We start from the raw sequence: 22,529 nt of genomic DNA, 5'->3' as shown, positions 1-22,529 counted from the left end.
AAATTCTTCTGGAGGTGAATAATGATATTAATCATCATCATCAATAATATTGGTATTACAAGCGCTGACCCTGGCATGGCTCCTAAGTGTCAAGCTATATTCTAAGCGTTATCTTATTAATCCTTCCACCAGCCCCGTGAGGTATTGCCACTCTTACCCTTTTACAGTTGAGGAAACTTAGAACAGAGTGAATCAGTCACTTGCCCAAGGAGCCACAGCTATAGGGTAAGAGGTCTGGTGTTAGGACCCACAATCTTGGCTCCAGAGTTCAAGTTCTTAGCCCATTGCTAAGCTACTTCTAAAGCTCCCCCAAACTTCCCTCACTCACTCATCTGAGCATTCCTATGGTCCTGGTAAGGGTTTTTTTTTTTTTTTTAATATCTAAACTCTGTCCCTTGTATTGAGAATTAATGCTCCTTCCCCTTAGTCTGTCCTTAGCTGCATGCCATAAATACCATCCGGAAGTCACTAAAGTCCTCTGAAGTACAGTGAAAGTCACCAGGAGCAGACAAGCCACCAGTCTCTAGGCAGCAAACCCCTCTCACCAGGGGACAATGGCATCAAACACATGGGTCCCAGAGGCCTGACCTCTTGTGAATCTGTGTCTGTGTCAGGTGCTCCCGCAGGGACAAGTGCCAGCGGGCCTGGGAACCAAATCGATTTGCTGCCAGCATCAGCCGGTGCATGAGCCTCGCAGTACATCCAAGCAGCATCTCCGTGTCTGAGCACAGCCGGCTGGTAGGTATCTTAGCAGGGAGGCAGAGGGAGGAAGGGGGGGGCACGCATCTTTGTGGGTGGGCTCCTTTAAGGCTTGCACAAGTATCTGAATATCGATCCCACCTGAAATGTCTAAGGAAACTTCAGAAAACCTAGGGGTAACTCTTATTGTAAAGAGTCATCCTCCCTGGAAATTTATTGCCCATTGATCTCTTTTGTAAATCTAAATTTTGCGTGTAGTAGCAAACGTCTGTGACAATACCAATCCAATACCAAATGGCACATTCTTTAGTGTGGGCTGTGTTTGACAGTATTTCACTCTCTCAAGAAATCTGCAAGTTGCCTTTGTGTTGAGGGGAGTGAGGGTGGTGATAAGACAGAGACCAAGACTCAATTTGAAGTCAGTGTGTGCTTAAAGAGAGTATTCAAAAGAACAGAATAGCCCTGAACCACCTGCCAAGTTACAACCCAAAATAGTTCATGTCCTCAAGCCTCGACTGCTTTTTCATCCTGCAGATCTTTATGAGCATTCACGAATGTTAATTAGTTAATGAGCCTTTCAAGATTTGGATTCATTCATCCCTACCAGGAGGAGTAGGCTCCAAGGGAGCTAAGAGAACCAGCAGAGGGGTTTGTACCTAAGTCTCTTGCCCCATGGAAATGAAACTGGGGCAGAGATTCACTGGCCCACAGACACATGGCAAGGCCAGGGGACAGCTACAGTGACTAGAGAAGCGGCTGCCAGGTGTTAGTAGGGAGACCAAGGGAAGCTGGCCTGTCCTGTGGCCCTCAACTTGAAGGCAGCCCCACAGGGGTATTTTCACCATGAACCCTGGGACACTCCTCATCACCAGAGGGAGCCAGTGACAACTTCTTACCTATTCAAGCATGGTGAGCACATATATTGTCGCTGAGCACAAACTCATCGAAAAGTGCCCTGAACTGAGAGCAGCATTTTCTCATTTTCTATTAAGAAATTCTTCTGAACATCTATGATATTTTTACCACGAAAAGGAGGGTCCTCAAACTTGACAAGGCTGGAAACCTCTGGCTAAATGATTGGAACCCCTGGGTCCCAGACACCATGAAGCTGTTGGTGGCCTCCCTTCTGGGGTCCTCTGAGCTCCTTGTGAACTTCCTGCCCCACTCCAGGACCTACCAGAGAGCAGAGGGCTGGGAAGGAACATAGGAGTAGAAACTCTAGGAATCCCACAGCCTGATAAGCAGCCTTTGAATGAGTAAGAGCCAGGTTGGAGAGCGGCTGTAACCCCCCAGCTAGTGCACGCCTAGCAGACCATGAGACTGGCCGTACCTACTCTACCAGGGGCCCAGATTAAGGCCTTGTAGATGAAGACTTCAGCTCAGGACACACTTCCAAGGTCCCAAGGAGTCTTGCAATTCATTTCCTTGTCAAATTGATCAGGGTCTGGGATGGATTTTGGTGCCTTTCCCTCTAATGGCCCTAAACCCCTGTGTTTTCTGATGCTCGATAAGATTGAAAAAGTCAATTAATAATACTATTAATAAAGATCCTACACACCAATGAGCAATTCATTTCTGTAATTGTTCTGTGACAGACCTGGAAGGTCACCTAGACCAGCGCCCTTCTTTTAGAGATGAGGTAAGGGGAGCAATAGGTCCCTGCAGGGCTGAGCTTGCAGCCGGTCTTCTGAGCTCTTTGTTCCTCCCACAGCTCAGCCTGGTTGTGAGTGATGCTCCTGATCTCTCCGCTGGTATCGCCTGTGCCTTTGGGAACCTGACGGAGGTAGAGGGGCAGGTGTCCGGGAGCCAGGTCATCTGTGTCTCCCCTGGGCCCAAAGATGTCCCTGTCATCCCTGTGGATCAAGGTAAGAAGTGTCTGTTGGGAGAACTACATGTGGGGGGGGGGAGCTGTTCTATTCTACCATGGCGGAGATGAGGGTCACAAGTTGTGGTCTGACTGAGTCTTCAAATACCAGATGCTAATATTGTCTTATTCAACTTGTTTGAATTTGAAAGCAAACTGTCATGTCCCCAAGCAAAATTCAGGAAGATAGAAAATGCTTGCTCCCACATGGATTAAGTCTGTGCACAGTCTGCAGACTGCCTGTCCCTTTTGGGAATGGGGGCGGCTTCGGTCAATGGTTTTTAGTGGGTTATCTCTACAGAACTGGGGGCTTGAGGGGTTCTGGCCTAATATTTCTAAAATTATTTCAGTAACTGAACATGCTTAACCAAGGCAAGGGGCTCTGTGAACGCTGCTACTCCCCTCCTGGGTCTGGGTCTGAGGAATGGACTGGTAACTAGCCAAAGGGATTCTCTCGGGAGAAGGTACAGGCAGGTTCATTCCGTCTACCATCTGCACTCTCAGAGAGCCCTTGGAGGGCTGAACAACTTGCTCCCTCTCTCAGGCTGTCCATCAGGTCCCCAGGTTTTCACTACACCCCATTCTTTTCTTTTTCCCCAGACTGGTTTGGGCTGGAGCTACAGCTGAGGTCCAAGGAGACGGGGAAGATATTTGTCAGCACCGAGTTCAAGTTTTACAACTGCAGCGCCCACCAACTGTAAGCACTTCTCGGGAGGAGTCTGGCCTTTGGTCTAGATATGGATATGGGGTTTCCCTTCCTTGGTTCTAAGCTCCTGTAGGACAGGAATTGTATAATAGTCACTTCACAGCATCCCTCGGGGGTCTGGAACATGGCTTGGACAGAGGATGCTGTCTGGTCACACTCCACCATCCCCGATCTCAATCCGTGTTCCTTGGCCCCCATCCCAGCATACTCTCCCCCATACCACCCTCAAGTTAAAAAGTTAAAAATGGTAAAAAGAGAGCCTTGACCCAAGAACCTTAAGAAAAGGTCCTTTCTTGAAGACAACTGCATTGGTTTCCTAAATAGAGATTGACAGTGAATGGAGTTTGGACATGTCCCCCAAAAGCAAATGAAGAGGGACTCAGAGCAAGGGGACTCAGCTCTGCACTCAGGCACCCACAAAGGAGGTCAGGGCAAGGGGGGAAGCAGCCTCTCTCAGCACACAGAGGAAGGAGCTGGACTAGGTAGGAACAGTGGAGGCTTTAAGCCCACCATGTCCTAAACTCATCCTTTAACTTAAAAAAAAAAAAAAAAAAAAAGGCGGGGAAGCCAGACAGACCAAAACACCAATCTCCAGAGCCTCAATAGCCTGACCTCACCAGCCCCCTCCAGCAGCTGAATGCCTACCAACTGGTGCCTTCCAGCTAGGAGATCCCACAACTGTTTAGGCAGCTGGGAGTATTGCGCAAGAAAAAGCAAGGTCACGAGTGCAGGAGAGAGAGAGAGAGACCTACGCTTGGTTTCTTCTGATTTTCTCTGGAAGAAGAACCAAAGCACAGAAGATTCCCACATAAGCTGGACATTTTGAGACTATTTAGTTTAGAGAAAGGGAACTACATGTGGTTCTATAATAGGGCCACATGATTGTCAATTGTCATAAGACCAATAACAAGGGGAAAGATGTGAAGCCCATCAACATGCCAAAGGCACTAGTAATTGGAAGTTTTTATGGAGTTATTCCTCCCATTTTCTAGAATAGGAACCACTGAGATCTATATAATAGACATAATTCCAGGGTCACTGAGTCCGTAGGATTCAAGTTGTGGGCACAAAGGGCTCAGCAATCAAGGTGGGGAAAGGATCTGTTTGCAGATAAGCCTTAAAAGAATCTTTAGCCATAAAATAGATAAATGAGCTAGTCCTCCTTCGTCTCCCCTTTTCTGATCTTGATTTTCATGATTAGAATAATTTTCTAGAGTCTTAGCATCTTTGTAGTAGTCAGGAAAGGAGACATATCTGAACCCCATTGGGATGACTCAATAGATAACCCTGAAAAAGAAAGAACAAGAGGTAAAAATGGCAGGCAGGAACCAGGGTAGGGCAGACAGTGGTGCAAGCTAAAATTAGGACCCAAGTGCCCGCTAACCACTGCATTCCAACCCCATCTAAGTCCGCCTTGGATATGCAAGCATCATGGAGAGAGAACCTCTCAACTTCCTTCACAAACAACACAGTGGTAACAGAATCCATTGTTTGTGAGAGCACCCTCATCTCCATGGCAATCTAGTGTGATGTCACCACTTTCAATGATGGATTGCTATGGCAACAAAGATGCTGTCACAGGCAGCAAATTTTAGCAGGGGAAAAAAATAACAGATCTTCTTGACAGCAAAGATTTTATTGCCAAATATTATCTATCTTGCCCCACTCTACCTCTGGCATTCACAGGTCAAAGTCACAGAATCAAATTTACTTCTTTCCTTTTAATATGGTAAACTGAGGCCCACAGAGAATACAATGATGGTCACACTATTAGCCAGTGGAAGATCCAGGTCTACAGTTCAAATAGATACCATCATCCTTTGGTCCCTGGTCTGTTTTCATTATTTGCTTGCTGAATCGCAAGATATTATCAAAAACCAATCAATCAGGGTGTACACAAAATAGCATTGGCCTAAGCTCAGAAACTAAATAACTTTGGACATAAACATAAAAGAATAAAAATAATCAGCATGGGGAAGATGAAGTTAGATAAGCGAAGTGCCCCTAACACACTGGAGCCTATTAACCCACGACCTCTCAATCGATGCCCAATCACCCAGTTGTACCCAGACTCCCACCAGGTGGCGCCAGATTGCAGACTTGGTCCTCTCCAAGCCAGATTAGCCTAGTTATGAAAAACTAGAGTAGGAGAGCTTGGAAGACCATCCCCCTCTAGAAAATGCATTTCTATTATAATGGTCTGATCACACAGAGACAAAGTAATATACACAGCCTCCAGATGAAATAAGGGGGAAATAAATGCTCACTCTGGCAAGAAAGGTGTGTGTCATGCACCTATTCTGATGCTTCCTCCCTGGATTATTAGGAATATGAGACAAATTTACCATTTAATCCTGTTAACTCCCCCGAGCCCTGTAACAGAGGTGCTATGAACCAATTGTTGATTCTCAAATGTTATTTAAGAGGTTGAAATAACAGGTGATTTAAGCACTTGAAAATAACATATTTAGCATCGTACTTTTCAAAACCATTTTCTGTACATTATCTTATTTGATTACCAAACAGCCCTGTGGAGTAGATGGGAATGTTTTGTTACAGATAGATAAAGGAACTCCAATTCAGAAAGTTAAGTGACTTACTTAGGGTGACCCCAGTGGCAACAGCAGAAGCAAAACTATAATCAGACCTGTCCAATTTCTACCTCTATGCTCTTTTTACTCAGTCTTACAAACAATGGTATCTTGGTAAAGGTTTAACTACCAGCAATCATGGGATAAAAAAAAAAAGAAAGAAAGAGAAACTAGTTTGGTAACATTTACTCTTTTGGGGGGGGGTATACCAGAGATTGAACTGAGGGGAACTTACTCACTGAACCACATCCCCAGGTTTAGCAATATATGAAAATGTACACTGTCACCTATAAATATTTGTAGCTCTCACATGCGCTCCGGGGAAGGTACAGCCCACTGCTGCCTTCTAAGTGCATTATTTCTACTCCAGTCCTGGTTTCTTTCTGGTCTCATGAACATCCTGGCTCAAGAATCCATAGTTCTCGGTACTAGAGGACGCTCCAGTTATCTGCCCTCCTGAGAGTAAAACTAGAATTTAAATATAAGATAACAGACTTCTATCATGACCTGTGGCTCCTTGGCTTGTCCTCTTCTTGTCTCCATCCTTGCAGGTGCCTGTCCTGTGTCAACAGCGCCTTCCGCTGCCATTGGTGCAAGTATCGCAACCTCTGCACTCATGACCCCACGACCTGCTCCTTCCAAGAGGGCCGGATCAACATTTCAGAGGTAAAAAGGCTCACCCTGGCATGGCGATGTGCCAAAGAATCCGAATAGCCCCTTCCTTTTCAGATGGTCAATCCAATGGCTTGATCATCTCTTGTGCTGGCCCAATTTGGTCCTTTGATTAGATGTGGTCCTTCTGCATGCTTAAAAGCCATGTTGTTATAAAGCTCGAGGAAACTGTCAGCAAATGACCCCAGAGGCAAAGGCCATAACAAGTGGACTCCTCAAACTCTGCATTCAGGGGTTGAGTCTAGAAGCTTAGAGGAAACATATCCAACCCAACAGACTCTGTGATCTGGAAGAGGGTAGTGAATGGCATGTATTCTTTGAGTCTGGCCATTTGCTTGGCTGTAGACATAACTGAGTTCAATAGAACATTCACTCTCAACCATTCTTTCATGCCAACTTCTCTTCCAACTCTCAAATTCAATGATTCTTTGATGTGTGTCTGAGTGGGTGGCCTTATAGAAAGAGAAGAAAATTCAACTGGTGAAAGAACCAGGCATTGCTAAAAGTCCAATCTCATTATGTTGCTGAAGCTCCATCTCTAAAGGCTATCCATCTCTCTTATCAACACAGCGAAATATCACACTGCTTATCTTCCAGTGAATATTCCATTTCATGATTACTCATTGATGTTGCCTCTTTATTTTATGTCCCCAGCATACCTCAGGATAATGAAGGCTACTGAATCAATTTCCCTTTCTGGTACTTTTAGCCATGGGTGACCAGTTGAGTTTGAAGAACTATAGAGACCTTATGTATTCATATATATGCCCAAGTGTGTATACACAAGTTTCTCTCTTGTTCTACCATTTAGAATTCCGAAACTATTTATAGGTGACAGTGTACATTTTCATATATTACTGAACCTTTCTGCACAGATATTTTTCTCCAGTAGACTACAGTCTCCTTAATAAAGGCAAGGATCACAGCTTATCTTTATATTAAGTGAATATGAGTAGAATGAGTGTGTGGAACACATGGATCAACTAGTCACTTCTGTACCCAAGTCCCATTGATGAACATTGGGTCTGCTTGTCTAAGACTTCCAGAAATGGGGTCTCTTGTATCTATCTCCTCATCTCAACAGCTGTGCCAGTAGCTTTCATGAGTAAACATAAGAAAGTAGACCTTGAAAGGTTTCTGAAACACACACCCATGGCCTTGAGCTCTTTTTAGTTTCTGAAACAACATGTGTTATATTCAGTCAGGGAAAAAAATGGAATTTGTCTTAAAAGGGAGAGACATAGATGGTCCCTAATGGGAACACTGAAGGCAGACCCGTCCACAGTTGCCTCCAAAGGATAGAATCAGGCACGTAGTTACCCTGGGAATGATCCAAAAAGGATTTCCCTTGCCAGTTGGTATGCTGGGGTGCAGCTGGCCTGAAATCACTACACTGGTCTTAGTGAACACTGGAAATTAATCACAGTCCTGGAACTTTGCAGAGGTCTGAACCAGCCTTCTTACTCAGAGAAAAGGGCCTGAGAGCTGAAGGTATGGGGTGGTGGGTGCAGCTAGGGAGCCCATAGAAGAATAACTGAAGAAAACAAGTTGCAGAGGGCCTGATCAGAGGTGCAGGTTGGGCAGTAGAAGATGGGAGATCATTGGTCTTAGAAACTGGCCTTCCCTTTGGCCACTCAAAACTTCTAAGTTACTTAATTAAATAGGAGGAGGAGGAACTCAGAACCCAGAAAGAGGGTGAAGGAGAGATTTAGACAAGAAGGAGCAGCTGCCCCACTTTCTACTGGGGCCGCCCCCTCGGGCAGAAAGAAACCCAAAGCCAAGCCTGATCTCGACCTGCAGCTGGAGGGAGGGCAGGCAGGGTGTCACATGGAGCAAGACAAATAAACTCAGCCCGGGATGTGCGTAGAGGCCCGAGGGCTGAGCCCCAGAAGGCTAATTGGAAGCAGGCCGGGCCTTCACACTGTGTAGAAGCCACTGAAACACAGCTCCCTGTCAGCCACAGAGGAGAGGCCTGGACATTCCAGAGAGCGGGTTGGAAAAAAGCTGTTGCCTCTCTGCAACTCGGTATTGAGTTAATACTAAAAGAACCCTGAGGCCCAATCCAGAGACTTCCTATCCCCTTTCAGCCTCAAGAAGAGCCATACCCTTGCCTCCCGCCCATCTGCCTGCCTGAGCGGGGCTGGGTGGTCGCCTGCTCTCTGATCCTCAGGTTTGTGGCCCCAGGCAGGCCCAGGGGGTAACTCTCTGGAGGGCTGTGATGGAAACCCAGACTCTATCCAGCTCCCAAATAGGGTGCAGCTAGCCTGCAAGGTTGCAGGGTCACTTCCTTGGCTTCTGAAAATATGACTTTAGCTCTCAGCCACAACCTATCACACCTCCCTGCCCAGAAAATAGCTCTGAGGCCCTGCTCTATTCGAACCAAAGTTCCATTTTAGGGGACCCCTTATTCCTGAAAATTTGAAGAACAGCAAAAACACCCATGGCCAGCTTGGGTAAGGTTTTCCTGGCTCTATGAGGAGTGCCATCTGTGTCTTTATGTTGTTTTGAGACTGGAAATCTCATAGGTGTCTCTTTGGGGTTCCTAGAATATCTCTTTTATACTTCTAGTAAGCCCCTGACCTAAACTTTGAATCAAAATTTTATGTCTGTCGACTTCCTAGAGATAATATATAACTGATTGGCTTCATTGAGTAATGTAGCAACTTTAATGCATCTCACATTTATAGTTTTTGCACATGTGGCCGAAGTTCTCAATGTGTGCCAACCAGGGTGTGCTCCGTCAACATCACCCACAAATGTGTTAGAAATTCAAATTCTTGGACCCCATCCCAGATGAGGCTAAAGATTGAGAACCCCTGACATACGGTGTTTCAGTTGATTCTGAAACAACCCTGCAGATTCACATAATTCATATTTGACATCTGTAGTAACCAAGATGCCAAAAATTTAGTGATTTTTGCCCAAGGCTACAGAGAACTCAGGCATTCCAAAAAGCAGCACAGTTTGTTTTCTACAGAAAACCAGGCTTGAGTGTGTTGGTCTCCATGGCCACAGCTACCCTTGCAGGTGTGACTTCAATCTGGCCCTTGCTGTTGGTCATGAGGGTTCAGAGAGTATGGCTGGACCTGCACAAATCCGTCTCTACAGATGGAGAAATTTCCCATGAAGATGGGTTGGCCATGCCACTTTCAGATAAAAGGACAGCCGGCATATGAGGTGGGTTTGCCCACATCTTTCCAGAGGACTGCTGGGCCAACTCCATGCTTAAGCCTGATGATGAAGAACAGCTGTGCTGTAGAGTCTACGGTTCAAAAAGAAAAGTTGTAGAAGTTGACATCTATTGAGTGCTTATTATATATGTGGCACTATTTATAGATAGATACACACACACACACACACACACACACACATATATATATACATATACATATATAAATCTTATTTAATCTTGGCTACTGTATGGTGGAGATTCTATTACAGATAAACTGAAACTTAGATAAGTACAATAATTTTCCTATTATCATCAAATAAATGCAGACATAAGGATTCAGAGTCAATGTTCCATGCTGGCCTTGAATAAGTTGATGTCCTCAGATTCTGCATATATATACACACATACATACAGAGAGAGAGAGAGAGAGAGAGAGAGAGAGAGAGAGAGAGAGAGATTTGCAGTAATAATATTTAACAATGAGTGTTCATCCAGCTCATTACCACTCACCCCATACTTTCATATCCCTCTTTCATGTAATCTAGGATTGTCAGGTATTATTGGCACCATTTTAGATTTGAGGAAACTGAATTTCAATTGAACCATCCCTTGAGCCCTTTTAAGGTAACAAACCAGACTTTACTAGCACTCAGAGACCAGCAGATTTCTGATGGGGCTCCCAAATCTCTACCTCCCTGGGCCGGATCAGACTATGACAGGGTGTTAGCAAGCGGGAGTGCACAGGAGTACGTATGGCTTTCAGCTTTGAAAGCTCATCTTCCTCCATGGCTAAACCAGGCCTAGTGAGATGTAGATACATAAATATCTTCTTTACGCCCCGTCCCAGGGGAAAGATAGAACCAAATAAATCCGATTAGCTTCCCAGGATGCCGGCTGCTCTCTCTCTTTGAAGTCCAGTGGGTGAAGATAATGCCATTTCCACATGGGAGAAGTTGTTTCGAAAGGCTAACGGGTCCCCAGCACGGGAACCTGGTAGAGCACAACCAGACAGAAGAGGCAACAGGGCCCCAAGACTCCAGGGCTCTACGCCAGGCCCTGGCCCTCCTGCCCTCCCTACAGTTGTATTTCCTCTTCCCTGTCCCCAACCCCCTGCTGCCCAGCTCTAGGATCGTCCCAAACAGGACATCTGTTCATTTTGACTTAAACTAAGCCGGCTGTCTTGAGGAGGTGACTCAGCTCCAGCTGGCCTGCAGACAGAGAGGAATAGGATGACCTGAAGATGTCACTCAGAAGACTGTGAGGAGTGGCAGGAGCAATCAGTATTTTAGGAATATTCATAACAGTCTTAAAATTCTGCAGAAAAAGCATTTATGATTATTTGCCTTTTTGTCCTTAAGATAAAAACTCTGTGTGTGTGTGTGTGTGTGTGTGTGTGTGTGTGAAAGAGAGAGAGAGAGAGAGAGAGAGAGAGAGAGAGAGAGAGAGAGAGGTGTGTGTGTGCACATACACACACACAGAAGCAAATGGTTTAGAAGTGGCTTTATTATATCCATCATTTTCCTCAAACCCCAGATGTATTGAAGTTCCAGCAACTTGGCAACTTTCCAAGGTGCAGGCCCTCTTGCACCTGCCTGCAGCCTCAGTACTGCCATTGCCACCCAAGTCACACTGTATGTTCACTGAGTCTCCCCAGAACCATCCACAACCCAGAAGGTCTGAATCTCATCTGTCGTCCAAGATGCAGAGAGTGTACTTGGGACTCCAATCACTTCTTTCCTTTGCTCTAGAGAAGGGATAGAATCATCCTATTCCATTTAACCTAAGAGCAAGAGTCAAATAAACAAAGCCTATGGCTTTTTTTTTCCTATGGGGGGGGGGCAATCCTGTAGCAGATTTGGACATTTGGGAAGACCCTAATCATTATTCCTAAGTCTAGTTGCAAAAGGCCTAAAGCCACAGGTTGTGGGAGGGTGTCTAAAATTCTAGAATTTCTTTTTAAAAGACTCAGAATAGTACTCATAAATTCTACTCATGCTTCTCCAGCTAGACTTAGCCCAGGCAAAAAGGGGTGTGTGTGTATGTGTGTGTGTGTGTGTGTGTGTGTGTGTGTGTGTGTGTGTGTGAGAGAGAGAGAGAGAGAGAGAGAGAGAGAGACAGACAGACACACACACACACACAATCATCCATGGGGGATTGGTTCCAGGACCTTTGTCAATACAAAAATGCCAAAGGCTTAAGTCTTTTACATGGTACTTGAATGTAACCTATGAACATCCTCTCAAATACTTTAAATCATCTCTACATTCTTTATAATAACCAATACAATGCAAGTCTGTGTGAATAGTGGTTATACTGTATTGTTTAGGGAATGATGACAAGAAAAAGGTCTGTACATATTTAGTACAGATGTGATTTCTTTTCAAATATTTTTGATCCTCAATTGGCAGAATCCATGGACTCTAGGGCCCATTGTGAGTTTTTTATTTGTTTTGTTTTTTCTTGTGTGTGTGTGTGTGTGTGTGTGAGAGAGAGAGAGAGAGAGAGAGAGAGAGAGAGAGAGAGAGAGAGAGAGATCAGAGTTAAAAGGATTCTACAATATTGTTTACTTACTGGAGACATCACAGCTCCAAAAGTACATCTTTAGGACCCTGCTACTGAAATTTGAATTTGTTCTCTGAGCTCATTAGAGATGAGAAATAACTGCTCATCTTTTACAGTATACCAACAGGTTCAGAATCTGAAAATCTATTCTCTCTCTCTCTCCCTCCCTCCACACACACACACACACACACACACACACACACACACACACACAGCATTATACCTCAGCTTTATTTCTATCCTAAATTAAGAGTCTAACTTATTAAATTCGATGTTGATTTTTAGCCACTAACAGGACATGGCATCTCCTTTTCCATGAGATGCCTGGGCTTCCCTAAAGCGGTTTTCTTTTTTTTTTTTTCCCTTGGCTATAAATATATGAAAGACTCTGTCAAGAGTGCCCGCAGGGAATGAAAGTAAAAGTGCAGTAAAGAGCAAGTTTATGAGTTGGCAGCCTGAGTGACTGGCTCCTGAACAGGCCCATCTGTTCTGGCACTGCCGTGTGATCCTGTCCCTCGTGGAGACTCTACCTGCCTGGAGTCCTCACGTGTGGTTGGCTGACAGGCAGGGGATGGCACCAGTGATCCTGGAGGTCCATCCAAGCCCTCCTAGGCAGATTCCCATGGGAAATTTCCCCTGGATCCAGTTCTTCATGGTTCCTCGAGATTCCTTAGTAGATTCAGACATGCTGGTTAGATCATCGAAGACTCCAGAAACCAGGGCAGTTTCCAACCCCAGTTCTTGGGAATCAAACTTCTCTTCAAAGTGTCTTAATGTCTAGAAAGAAGAGTTTTACCCTCATCTCCAACAAATCTGAAAAGTTGGAACTATAAAGAAACTTCAAGATCTTTTTACCCATTGCTTTATTTTCTTCTTTATATTCACACACCCACAAACGATGACAAGTGTCCATTACACTTCAGGCACTGAAATGAAGAATGGGTATGTGGGCTTGAATATATCACCACCTAATCCTCAAGAAATTCACAGCCCAGTAAGTGAGTGTTAGAGTTTGGGAGAGAGAAAAGCATGTTCAAAAAAGTCCAGGAGAAAAAAAAAGTCCAGTAAGGGAGATGGCACATCAGAACTAGCTGTTCATTTTGTATGGTCAGAATATGGCATGCAAGATTGTGGGGTTAAGAGGCCAACCGGCATGTCACGCTTGCAACTGGGATCTACAGAAAAGAAGTGACTGCCTAAATCTGCCCCATAAGTAACAGGCTGACCAGCGGGGCTGTGCCATTGCTTAACGTTACCTGAGTTATATAAGGCTTCTTATTGGGGATCACCTCTGTCATCCCAAAAGGGACAATCTCTTATCTCTCTTACTATTGCAGACTGTCCACACCTTGCAGGAAATCTAGCAATCTTGATTCTGGGTCATCTAGTACCAGTAGCACCTCCTCTGCAGGGCTCAGAGTATTGGGACCCCCCATAACATTCTCAAAAGCTCTCCCCAGGTACAAACATCCAAGGGAAGTGGAGCCTCCTGCAAGAATTCCTCCAGTTGAACCCTGGAGATAGGAAATGATTCTTCATGGAGAAGGTTTCTACATCCTCATTGCCAGGGGCTGCTGGGCTCAGATCTTTCCTGGAGTGGGGGGAAGGAGGAGATCAGAGCTGTTAGGCAATGACATTTGACCTCTGAGAGAGCAAAGCAGCATCCAGACTTAGAACTGAAGAAAATCAATCTCTTTCTCACCTTCTCTCTCATGGTCCTTCCCACAGCCCCTCCCTACCATGACTTTCTTGTCTGGGTTTTGTTTTCTAAAGGAACATGGCATTCATGCAGGGCTTGGTAATGAAATAAGATAAAAAGCCAGAGCAAGTATTTAGAGCATTGCTGGGAGAGCCTGATCCACCTCCTAGAAAGCCCAGCTCAGCTGGAGCTGAGAAGCTGAAGCTGCTGATAACAGGATGCCCCGGGCATTGACCATGTGAGGGGCAGGGAGCCAGAGCTGGGGAACCAGATGAAACCAGAGGTGGGGTGCCGGAGCTGGGGACAGGGACACATAGAGGCTCTTTCATCCAGCTTCTCTGGAGATAAAAATCCACAGCTTGCCGTACTGGTGCTTGCAAATTAATTCCTGAATTGTAACACACACATCAGACCCAGGACAGTTTGTGGGATGGTGATGACAATATCAAAGCCCGGGAGCTAGGAGAGATCTCATTTTCCCTGCTGACTCACACACCTCTTAAGTGAGGTAATGTCCTTCTCGTGGGGAGCCCACCTGGATTCACCAGGTTCTCAGCCTCCTGGTTCTGACCTTGTCTTTCCTTAGGTGAGTAAGAAAGCATGAGCTGAGGACAAATGGAACCCCTTTTCTTGCTCTTTCAGGACTGTCCCCAGCTGGTGCCCACGGAGGAGATTCTGATTCCGGTCGGAGAAGTGAAACCGATCACCCTTAAGGCTCGAAACTTGCCCCAGCCTCAGTCGGGCCAGCGAGGCTACGAATGTGTTCTCAACATCCAGGGGGCCATCCACCGGGTCCCTGCCCTGCGCTTCAACAGCTCCAGTGTCCAGTGTCAGAATAGTTCGGTAAGAGGACTCGAGCTGGGGCCCTGCCTGGAGCAGGACTTTCTCTCCCACCTGCGCCAAGCCCTCAGACTGGTGCTCCCAACTTCTAGAACCATCCAGGGTCCCAAGCTGACCCTATGTCCCCAGGGACAGAAGAATGTGCAGGTACCCTGGACCCTCAGCCAGGGCAGATCAAATGAATGGTGTCAGAGGAAATGAACTGTCCTCATGGCAGAAGCGGGGGATCTCAGTACCCTTTCTGAAGTTTAAAGAGCCTGCCTTTGCCTGTGTGGAAACTCCAACCAGCGTGAAGCAGCTCCACCCCACCCTGTCCCCCACACCTTGCCCACATGCAAAACCAGAGGGCATCACCCCAAAGGTAATAGAAAAGAGGGGAGAGGAAGTGAGTTGGGAGGGGAGAGGAAGGGGGAAGCAGTGCGTTTCAGGATCCGCAAGGGTTAAACCAGTCCCGGATGGCGGACAGAAAGCACCGAGGTGTTTAATTATAATTCTAGCCCAGAGAAGATCTTTTTATCTGCCAACTCCCTGTGTCTGACTGTGGGGGGTCAGCTCGGAGATGGGGACGTGACAAAGGTGTTGAGGGAAGCTAATTCGCCTGGGAGAGATAAAGAGAATCTGGGCCTCTTATCAGGGAGCTGTCAGATTCCGGGGTCACAGGTGCTTGATAGAATTTGTAATCGGTGGAAGGCGGCCAAGCGCAAGGGAAAGGTGGGATGAGAAGGAAATGGAACTCAACAAAGGAGGAAGGCAGCGGGAAGGGCCGGGGGCAAGAGGGCCGACAGGGACGTGCCCTCCAGAGCTAAGTGGCTAGGACTGGGCAGCCCAAGAGGAGATACCAAAAGGTTCCCTTCAGAGGTGGCGGTGGGAGCTGGGCCACCCAGAAGGACTGTTTCTGAAGGGTCTCAAAGTCCCTTGTGTGATTAGCAGGAGAGAAAGTGGACTGTTAGCCATAGCTGGATACCTTTCATGGGGGAGCAGAGGAGATCTCTGTCCAGAAAGCTCTGGACACTTCTCCTTAGTGGACCATGGACCAAAGTAAGGCTCATATATAGAAAGAGAGGACGAGCACAGGGCCTGGCCAGCCAGCTGGTCCACAAGTGTCACCACAAGCCCTATTCCGAGCTCCGTCTCTCTGGGGGGTAGTGAGAGGGGATGGCTTTACCTCCAAGAATTCACAGACTTTCTAGAAAGACTAGACTTGTGCGTGAAAAGATGCACAGCAGTTCCTGGAGGAGAGTAGCAATGCCAGGGGACAGGGAGGTTGGGGAGGGGTGGAAGGGATATTGGAGAAGTTGCTGGGGGAAGGTGGACCAGAGCTGGGCTGGGAGAATGAGGGTGAGTTAAAAGGATGGAGATCGTGGGGAAAGGATGGCATTTCTTATGAGATAGAAACTCAACCAAGACACAGAGAGGGGGCTAGGCAGGTGTGTTTGGAGACAGGTGGATTTAAGATTTCTGCAGGAAAGCAGTAGAGAAGAAAATTGGAGAAGTCCATTTGGATCAGCTTATGCAGGGCACTGAATGCCCAGCTGGGAGTTTGGGGTGGGATCCTGGAGGCATTCCTGATTGGGGAGTCAGGTAAAGGGCATTTTAGGGCTCCTTAGAGCAGGATGAAGGGTAGCTCTGAGCCTCTGGCTCCTCATGACAGACAGCCTCTTGAGCCATGTGCCTCTGCCCCCTCCCCCCAGTACCAGTACGATGGGATGGACATCAGCAACCTGGCCGTGGACTTCGCCGTCGTGTGGAATGGCAATTTCATCATTGACAACCCTCAGGACTTGAAAGGTAAGCAGCTACTTCCGGGTAGAGGTTTGATCTTTTCTCGACCCCGGGAAAGACTGGGGCTGGAGGAATCAGAGCCAGCAGGCTGCGGTGCCTTGAATAATACACTCCCTCTGTCAGCGGAACTCTTCAGAGGATCCTAAAGCAACATTTGGAGCCATCAAAGGAGTCCTGTTGGGAGCCCTGTTTTATTACAACCAGAGCATTCGTCGGGCGGCTGCCAACTCATCCACGCTATTCTTTGGCTCCCGGTGGCTTTGAAGTGTCTGTGGAACCTGACCTAGGAGAACAGCAGGCAGGAACGTCCCGCCAGTTTCCCTGGAAATGGAGATATTGTTTCCACTCAGCTCTCGTTTCTCTGTCCTTGGCCCTGGTCACGGTCACCGCACAAAGAAGGTTTTTAAGGCTGCACTCCTGGTCCTGAGGCAGGTGGGAGGGACCAGCATGTGTAGTCAGGCCCACATCTGGACCAAAGAAGCTCAGGAAGGGGACTGGACTGGAGCAGGAGGGGGTACCGCACGAGGGCCACCTTCATTTACCAACCTACAAACATATGTGGAGCTTTTTCCATGGGCCAAGAGTGGCCCCTCCTTTAATGTGACAGATACCAAATTCTAGCTGCGTTGTTAAGGATGGTAAAAGACTCTCCAGTTTGCTGAGCATTCAGTGGAAAAATCATTATTAAGTGATTTGTTTGTCATTATTTCTCTTAATCATCACAACTCCAAAAGGCATGTACTATTTTTGTTCCCATTTTGTAGATGAGGAAAGTGAGATCCAAAAAGGTGAAGAAAAGGGCCAAGTTAGATAGCAAGAGCCAGGATCTGTACCAAGCCAGTTTAATTTCAGAACTCACGCACAAGCTACCCACATCGCAGTGAAGACCGGCTGCTCAGCTCTCTGTGGGATTTGAACCCCTTTCCCCACCACGAGAAATGTATCTTACTTCAGTTCAAGCAGTTGAAGCTGTCACAGGCTCTGTTTTCATCTGAGAGTCACCCCCTGGGAAGGAGCCTGAGGACACAGTAGAGTGTGGTCTATAAGTATTTCAGCATCTGGGGATTTGCCTCTTTGCTGCCTTTAAAATAAATGCTCCTTGGACTGCGAGAGAGCAACTTGATTCTGGGAGATTTTTTTTATACTATTTTTCCTCATTCCCAGGCCCAAATTTTCTCACCACTAAGAGATAGGAGACTCTTTCTTTACTGAGGAGCTAGGCCTAGATCCCAGAGATTGCTTTGTACTTGGAACCCTGGGTGTCAGGGTGACTGTACATCCAGGTGTTGGGAGGATAAGGCCACAGTGTCTAAGGACTAAGGTTCTAGAATCCAACAAACCAAGGTTCAACTGCTGGCACTGGAACTTGCAGCAGTGTGAACTTGAGCCAATTACAGCTCCTTTCTACACCCCAGTGTCCTTGCCTGCGCCATGGAGAAAGGGATGCCCATGGCAGAGGGTCATCATGAGGATCCAGTAAGTTCATGGCTGGAGAGCATGTGGTCCATATTTATAAATGCTCAGTGTGTACTTGTTTATTTTAGGACTCCCATTTCCTGCCCTCTACCTTAAGGAGCCATAGACATAAGGATGTTTACATAGTCCTTGAGCCCGGACCAGGGAATCCTGGGCAGACCAGAGGAATGGGGGGAGAACCTAGGAAAGAATAAAAAGTACCTCTCTCCCAGGGCATGTACCTGAGCTCCAGCAGAGGCATAGTGCCCATCCTAAGAGCTAATGTCTGCTTGACCAGAAGGGTTGAAAAATGACTGAGTATAGTCATCCTTCAATCTCCACATTGGATTGGTTTCAGGGCCCCCTGCTGAGATCAAAGTCTGGGGCCTCTCAGGTCTCTTCTATAAAATGGCACAGTGTTTGCGCATAATTTGTGCATGTCCCTATCTGCTTTCAGCAATATCTAGCTTACTTCTAATACCTCATACAATGTAAATGTGTGCTATTCATAGTTGTTATACACTATGTTTAAGGAATAACAATCAGATAAAAAGTCTGTACATGTTCAGTGCAGATGCATTTTTTAAAATATTTTCAATCCATGGTTGGTTGAATCCACAAATACAGAACTGGTGAATACAGAGGGTCAGCTTTGCTCTGGTTTTATAGAATTCTTTTGGGACTCTGAGTTCAAAACCCTAGCAGGAAAAAAAACTAAGCCCCAGACTCACACAGCACATTTTCACTAACTGGCTGGTCAGTAGGAGACAAAAAGCAAAGAAAACGGGCTTGTAGATGGCACATGTGACCTGTTAAGGAGTCAGTTTGTCCTCTCTGGGACGTGCTGTCCATCCACAGGGGCTGACAACAGGACTCTGTCACCCACTTTCCTTACCAGCAATACCTCCCCAGCTACCCAGCCTTTCTTTAAGCTCAGGCTGACTCCTGTCCCAGATCCACACAATCTCCAGCATACAAGGTGAAATTCCTCTGGATGTCCAACTAGCAGCAGAGACAACTGGAGCCTCAGGACTCCCGTTTGGGGCACTAAGCTTAGTAAGCTGTAATAGTCATTACGTTGCTCTTTGAGCTTCATTTTAACCTGCAATGAGGAAATAAGCCCTTACCTCTCGAAATAGGGGCCATCTGTGAGTAGGAAAGACAGCAGCAAAAGAATACAGTTTGAGCTCAAAGAAAAGATAATAAGCATGTATAGAACATCAGCTATGTCACCGGCACCGCGCTAAGCGCTTACTATACAACATCTCATTCAAACCTCCCAAAAAACAATGATTATCTCTGTGTTAGAGATAGATAAATGAGGTTCAGGGAGGTTAAATACTTTGTCACATTGCTCGGAAGTCAGGAAGCCACAATTAAAGCCCTGGTCTGATTCAATCTTGAGCCAGAAACTCTGAAATAATATTATTTTCTGTAGTGCCTTTAAATGACTACTAAGAGGTTCAATTTATTATTAATTTCCCATCCATTATTCTTGCAATGATGATGGGGTGTTATCCATGGTTAGGGATGGTGTCTGTCGTGCTTGCAAGAAGAGGGTACACGGTGAGCTGCCTCTGGCATCCCATCTTGACAGCCCCCCTCTCTTTACAGTGCACCTCTACAAGTGTGCAGCCCAGCGGGAGAGCTGTGGGCTCTGCCTCAAGGCCGACCGCAAGTTCGAGTGTGGCTGGTGCAGCGGCGAGCGCAGATGCACCCTCCACCAGCACTGTACCAGCCCCTCCAGTCCCTGGCTGGACTGGTCCAGCCACAACGTTAAGTGCTCCAACCCCCAAATCACCGAGGTAAGTCCCTAAGTTTTCAGAGCAGGAGGAGACAACCAGGATTGTGGGGGAAAGGTACAAATTGAGCCTTTTTAGATAAATTGTCAGATTTGAGTTTATTTAATTTGGGGACATAGACAGCCTCTCAAGTGTCTGGATGGTCCATGTCCAGACATAAATGACAAGAGTATGGAGCGTGTCCTTGTGCCTATGCATGCGTGTATATGCAAATCTGTGTGCACCTGCATACCACAAGGGACACAGAGCCAGCCCAGTAGCCCCGGCCAGGCTGGCTGACCCAGGTACAGCCAAGAAATTGGTTCCATGGTGGGTGAATATTTCACAAAGCAGGTTTAGCTCATCTCAGCAGAAATGTTGATTTCAGTAGTTACCATTAGCTCAGAGTTGCAAAGTTGGACATGGGAGAAAAAAAGAAAAGCACTACATTATCCACTGCGCCATTTCCCAGGGTTTAGTGTCTGTCCCCATTTGTTTGTGATTTTAATGGGAAGAAATAGGTAATTAATTATATGGAGGGAGGGGGGAATGATGTTTCCAAAATAGCAAATTGCAAAGGAAGATGAATAGATGATGGGAGTGAAAACGCAGCTGCTCGGGTTTTGAATGGCCTGGGAGAGGAAGAGTTGTGCTTAACTTTAGTTGCATTGTGTGCCCATCACTCTTCACAGCTCCCTATTCAACGACTGTCACTTGTGCTTTGAAACTAATTGCACATTCCCTTATGGTGACTAGGAACAAAGACCTGGGCAGGTACCACTGTGGTCTGCAGGTTTAAAAAAGCAAGGGAGGGGCTGCTACTTGACTCCATCTTCCCCGAGCTGATGCCCTGTCCTTTTCCTGCCTCATCCTGCCTGTTGTCCAAAGAAACTTGCTCTGGTTCTTACCTACGATGGAAAATTACAAACCTTCTGGAGCACCCCTGTGAGCATTTCAAAGATTCAGATCAGTTTAAAAAACAAACAAAAGCAAACCGCAAGGATAGGTTTAAATGGATGATGTTAATATAGAGATGCTTTGAACAGGGAGCAATGTTGCTTAGCATTTAATTATTTAACCCTTACAACAATATCGGAAGGTAAGTATTCTCACCTCCGTGGTGCCGATGAAGAAAATGAGGCTCAGAGAAGTTGAGTGACATGCTCAAGTTCACACAGTGAATAAAATGGCAAGGACAATATTTGAATTCAGATTTAATTATAAAATCATTTACAAATTCTCTACAAATTAATCCCCCCCCAAAAAAAACAACAACACAATAAAACGGGAAGTATTTCCACTTCCCTAATATCCAAGTCTTTCCTAGCTGGTATAGACCTCACAGATGCAACCCATCCACATGGCGGTGCTGTACTGAGGGAGATACCGCATCTTGGGCCTTGTCCATCTGAGTAGGAAGGGGTTACGTGATGTACACACTGCCCCTCACAGAGTGGGCTGCTTTGATCCCATTTTACTCTCAGATGTGGCCAGTGACCGTGACTGCTGACTGGCCCCTGTGTCTTTATGCTACTGGAACAGTGTTTGCGGGGGCTGCTGGTGGTGCCTGGTCTCTGCCCTCAGAGAGTCAGTTTCCTGAGCTGCTCAGGGCTCCGTGCCTTCTCCCTGATTCCAGTGATTTCCGGCAACTGCTGGCCTGAGAACTTGCACGGGTCTGTAATTCTTCTTTCTGCTGCAGTTGTCATCTCAGCCCCGTCAGCACCTGTGGTGCAGAGGAGCTTAAATTAGTGGCACCACACCTCTGCCAGCCCTGGTGACTGCCCCGGGTCAGTTGTCTGTCTGCTCCTCTCCCAGACTGGCTGGGGCCCCTTCCCAGCCCTGAGGCAGGCTGTTCCCTAGAGTAGCCTCTGGCTCAGCCACCCCTGCTCACTGACCGAGGACTGACAGGCTGCTCCTGTTCACAGTGGACACCCAAGTTACAGGAGGCTAATTAACCCCCTGAGGTAATTAGGCTGTAATTGATTTTTCCCAGTGAACATATCAGCAGGAGTCGGAGGCCCCAAGACTCCTGTTGGTGATTTTCATGTTGAGGCTGTTGAGAAATGAAAAAGCATCTCTGGGAAGAGACAAATCCATGCTGTGTTCCAAGCCACTCAGGGCCCATCACTCTGGACAGGATTTGTGGGAGGAAGAATCCAGGCCCGGAACAATTTATTCACTATTATCTGTCATATTTTCCTTCATTCTGTATCTCCTACCCCCCACCTGACTCTCCTCTCCTTGTAAAAGTCACTTTGTTTAACTTTAACTTTCTATTTTTGAAATAATTTTAAATTTATAAAAAGATATAAAAATAGTACAAAGAACTTCCATATTCCCTTCATCCAGATTTTTCAAGTTAACATCTTACATAACCATAGTACAATTATCAAAATCATAAAATTAACATTAGTTCAATAAGACCACTTCATATGCATGCTTTATTAGCACTTTGTCAATTGTTCCAATAATCTCTCTTTTCTGGGCTAGAATTTAAGCTGGGATCTAATCCAGGAGCCTGTGTGACATCCCATTGTCATGTCTCCTTAGTCATTTGATCTGAAGTCTTTCTTTGTCCTTCATGTCCTTGAAGAATCCAGGCCGGTTATTTTGTAGCATGTCCTTTGATTTGGATATGATTGATGCTTCATCATGATTAAATTCAGGTTATTACTTTTATTCTTGGCAAGAAGTACTGAAAAAAAA

The 22,529-nt window shown here is 46.2% G+C and overlaps 1 protein-coding gene across 1 annotated transcript in view; it reads left to right on the top strand.

Annotated features, from left to right (window-relative positions):
• Window positions 1-22,529, top strand: part of Plxna2 (plexin A2) — a 208,152-nt gene that overhangs the window by 134,359 nt on the left and 51,264 nt on the right. The window contains exons 6-12 of the mRNA XM_078022741.1: window positions 615-738; window positions 2,411-2,564; window positions 3,164-3,260; window positions 6,412-6,526; window positions 14,608-14,808; window positions 16,497-16,593; window positions 19,657-19,847. Of these exons, the coding sequence (XP_077878867.1) occupies window positions 615-738; window positions 2,411-2,564; window positions 3,164-3,260; window positions 6,412-6,526; window positions 14,608-14,808; window positions 16,497-16,593; window positions 19,657-19,847 (979 nt within the window). The remainder of the gene's footprint in view (window positions 1-614; window positions 739-2,410; window positions 2,565-3,163; window positions 3,261-6,411; window positions 6,527-14,607; window positions 14,809-16,496; window positions 16,594-19,656; window positions 19,848-22,529) is intronic.

This window comes from Ictidomys tridecemlineatus, chromosome 10 (genome assembly GCF_052094955.1).
Source record: "Ictidomys tridecemlineatus isolate mIctTri1 chromosome 10, mIctTri1.hap1, whole genome shotgun sequence".
NCBI lineage: Eukaryota > Metazoa > Chordata > Mammalia > Rodentia > Sciuridae > Ictidomys > Ictidomys tridecemlineatus.
Note: the sequence above shows the minus strand (reverse complement) of the source record. Positions and strands in the feature narration are given on the sequence as shown.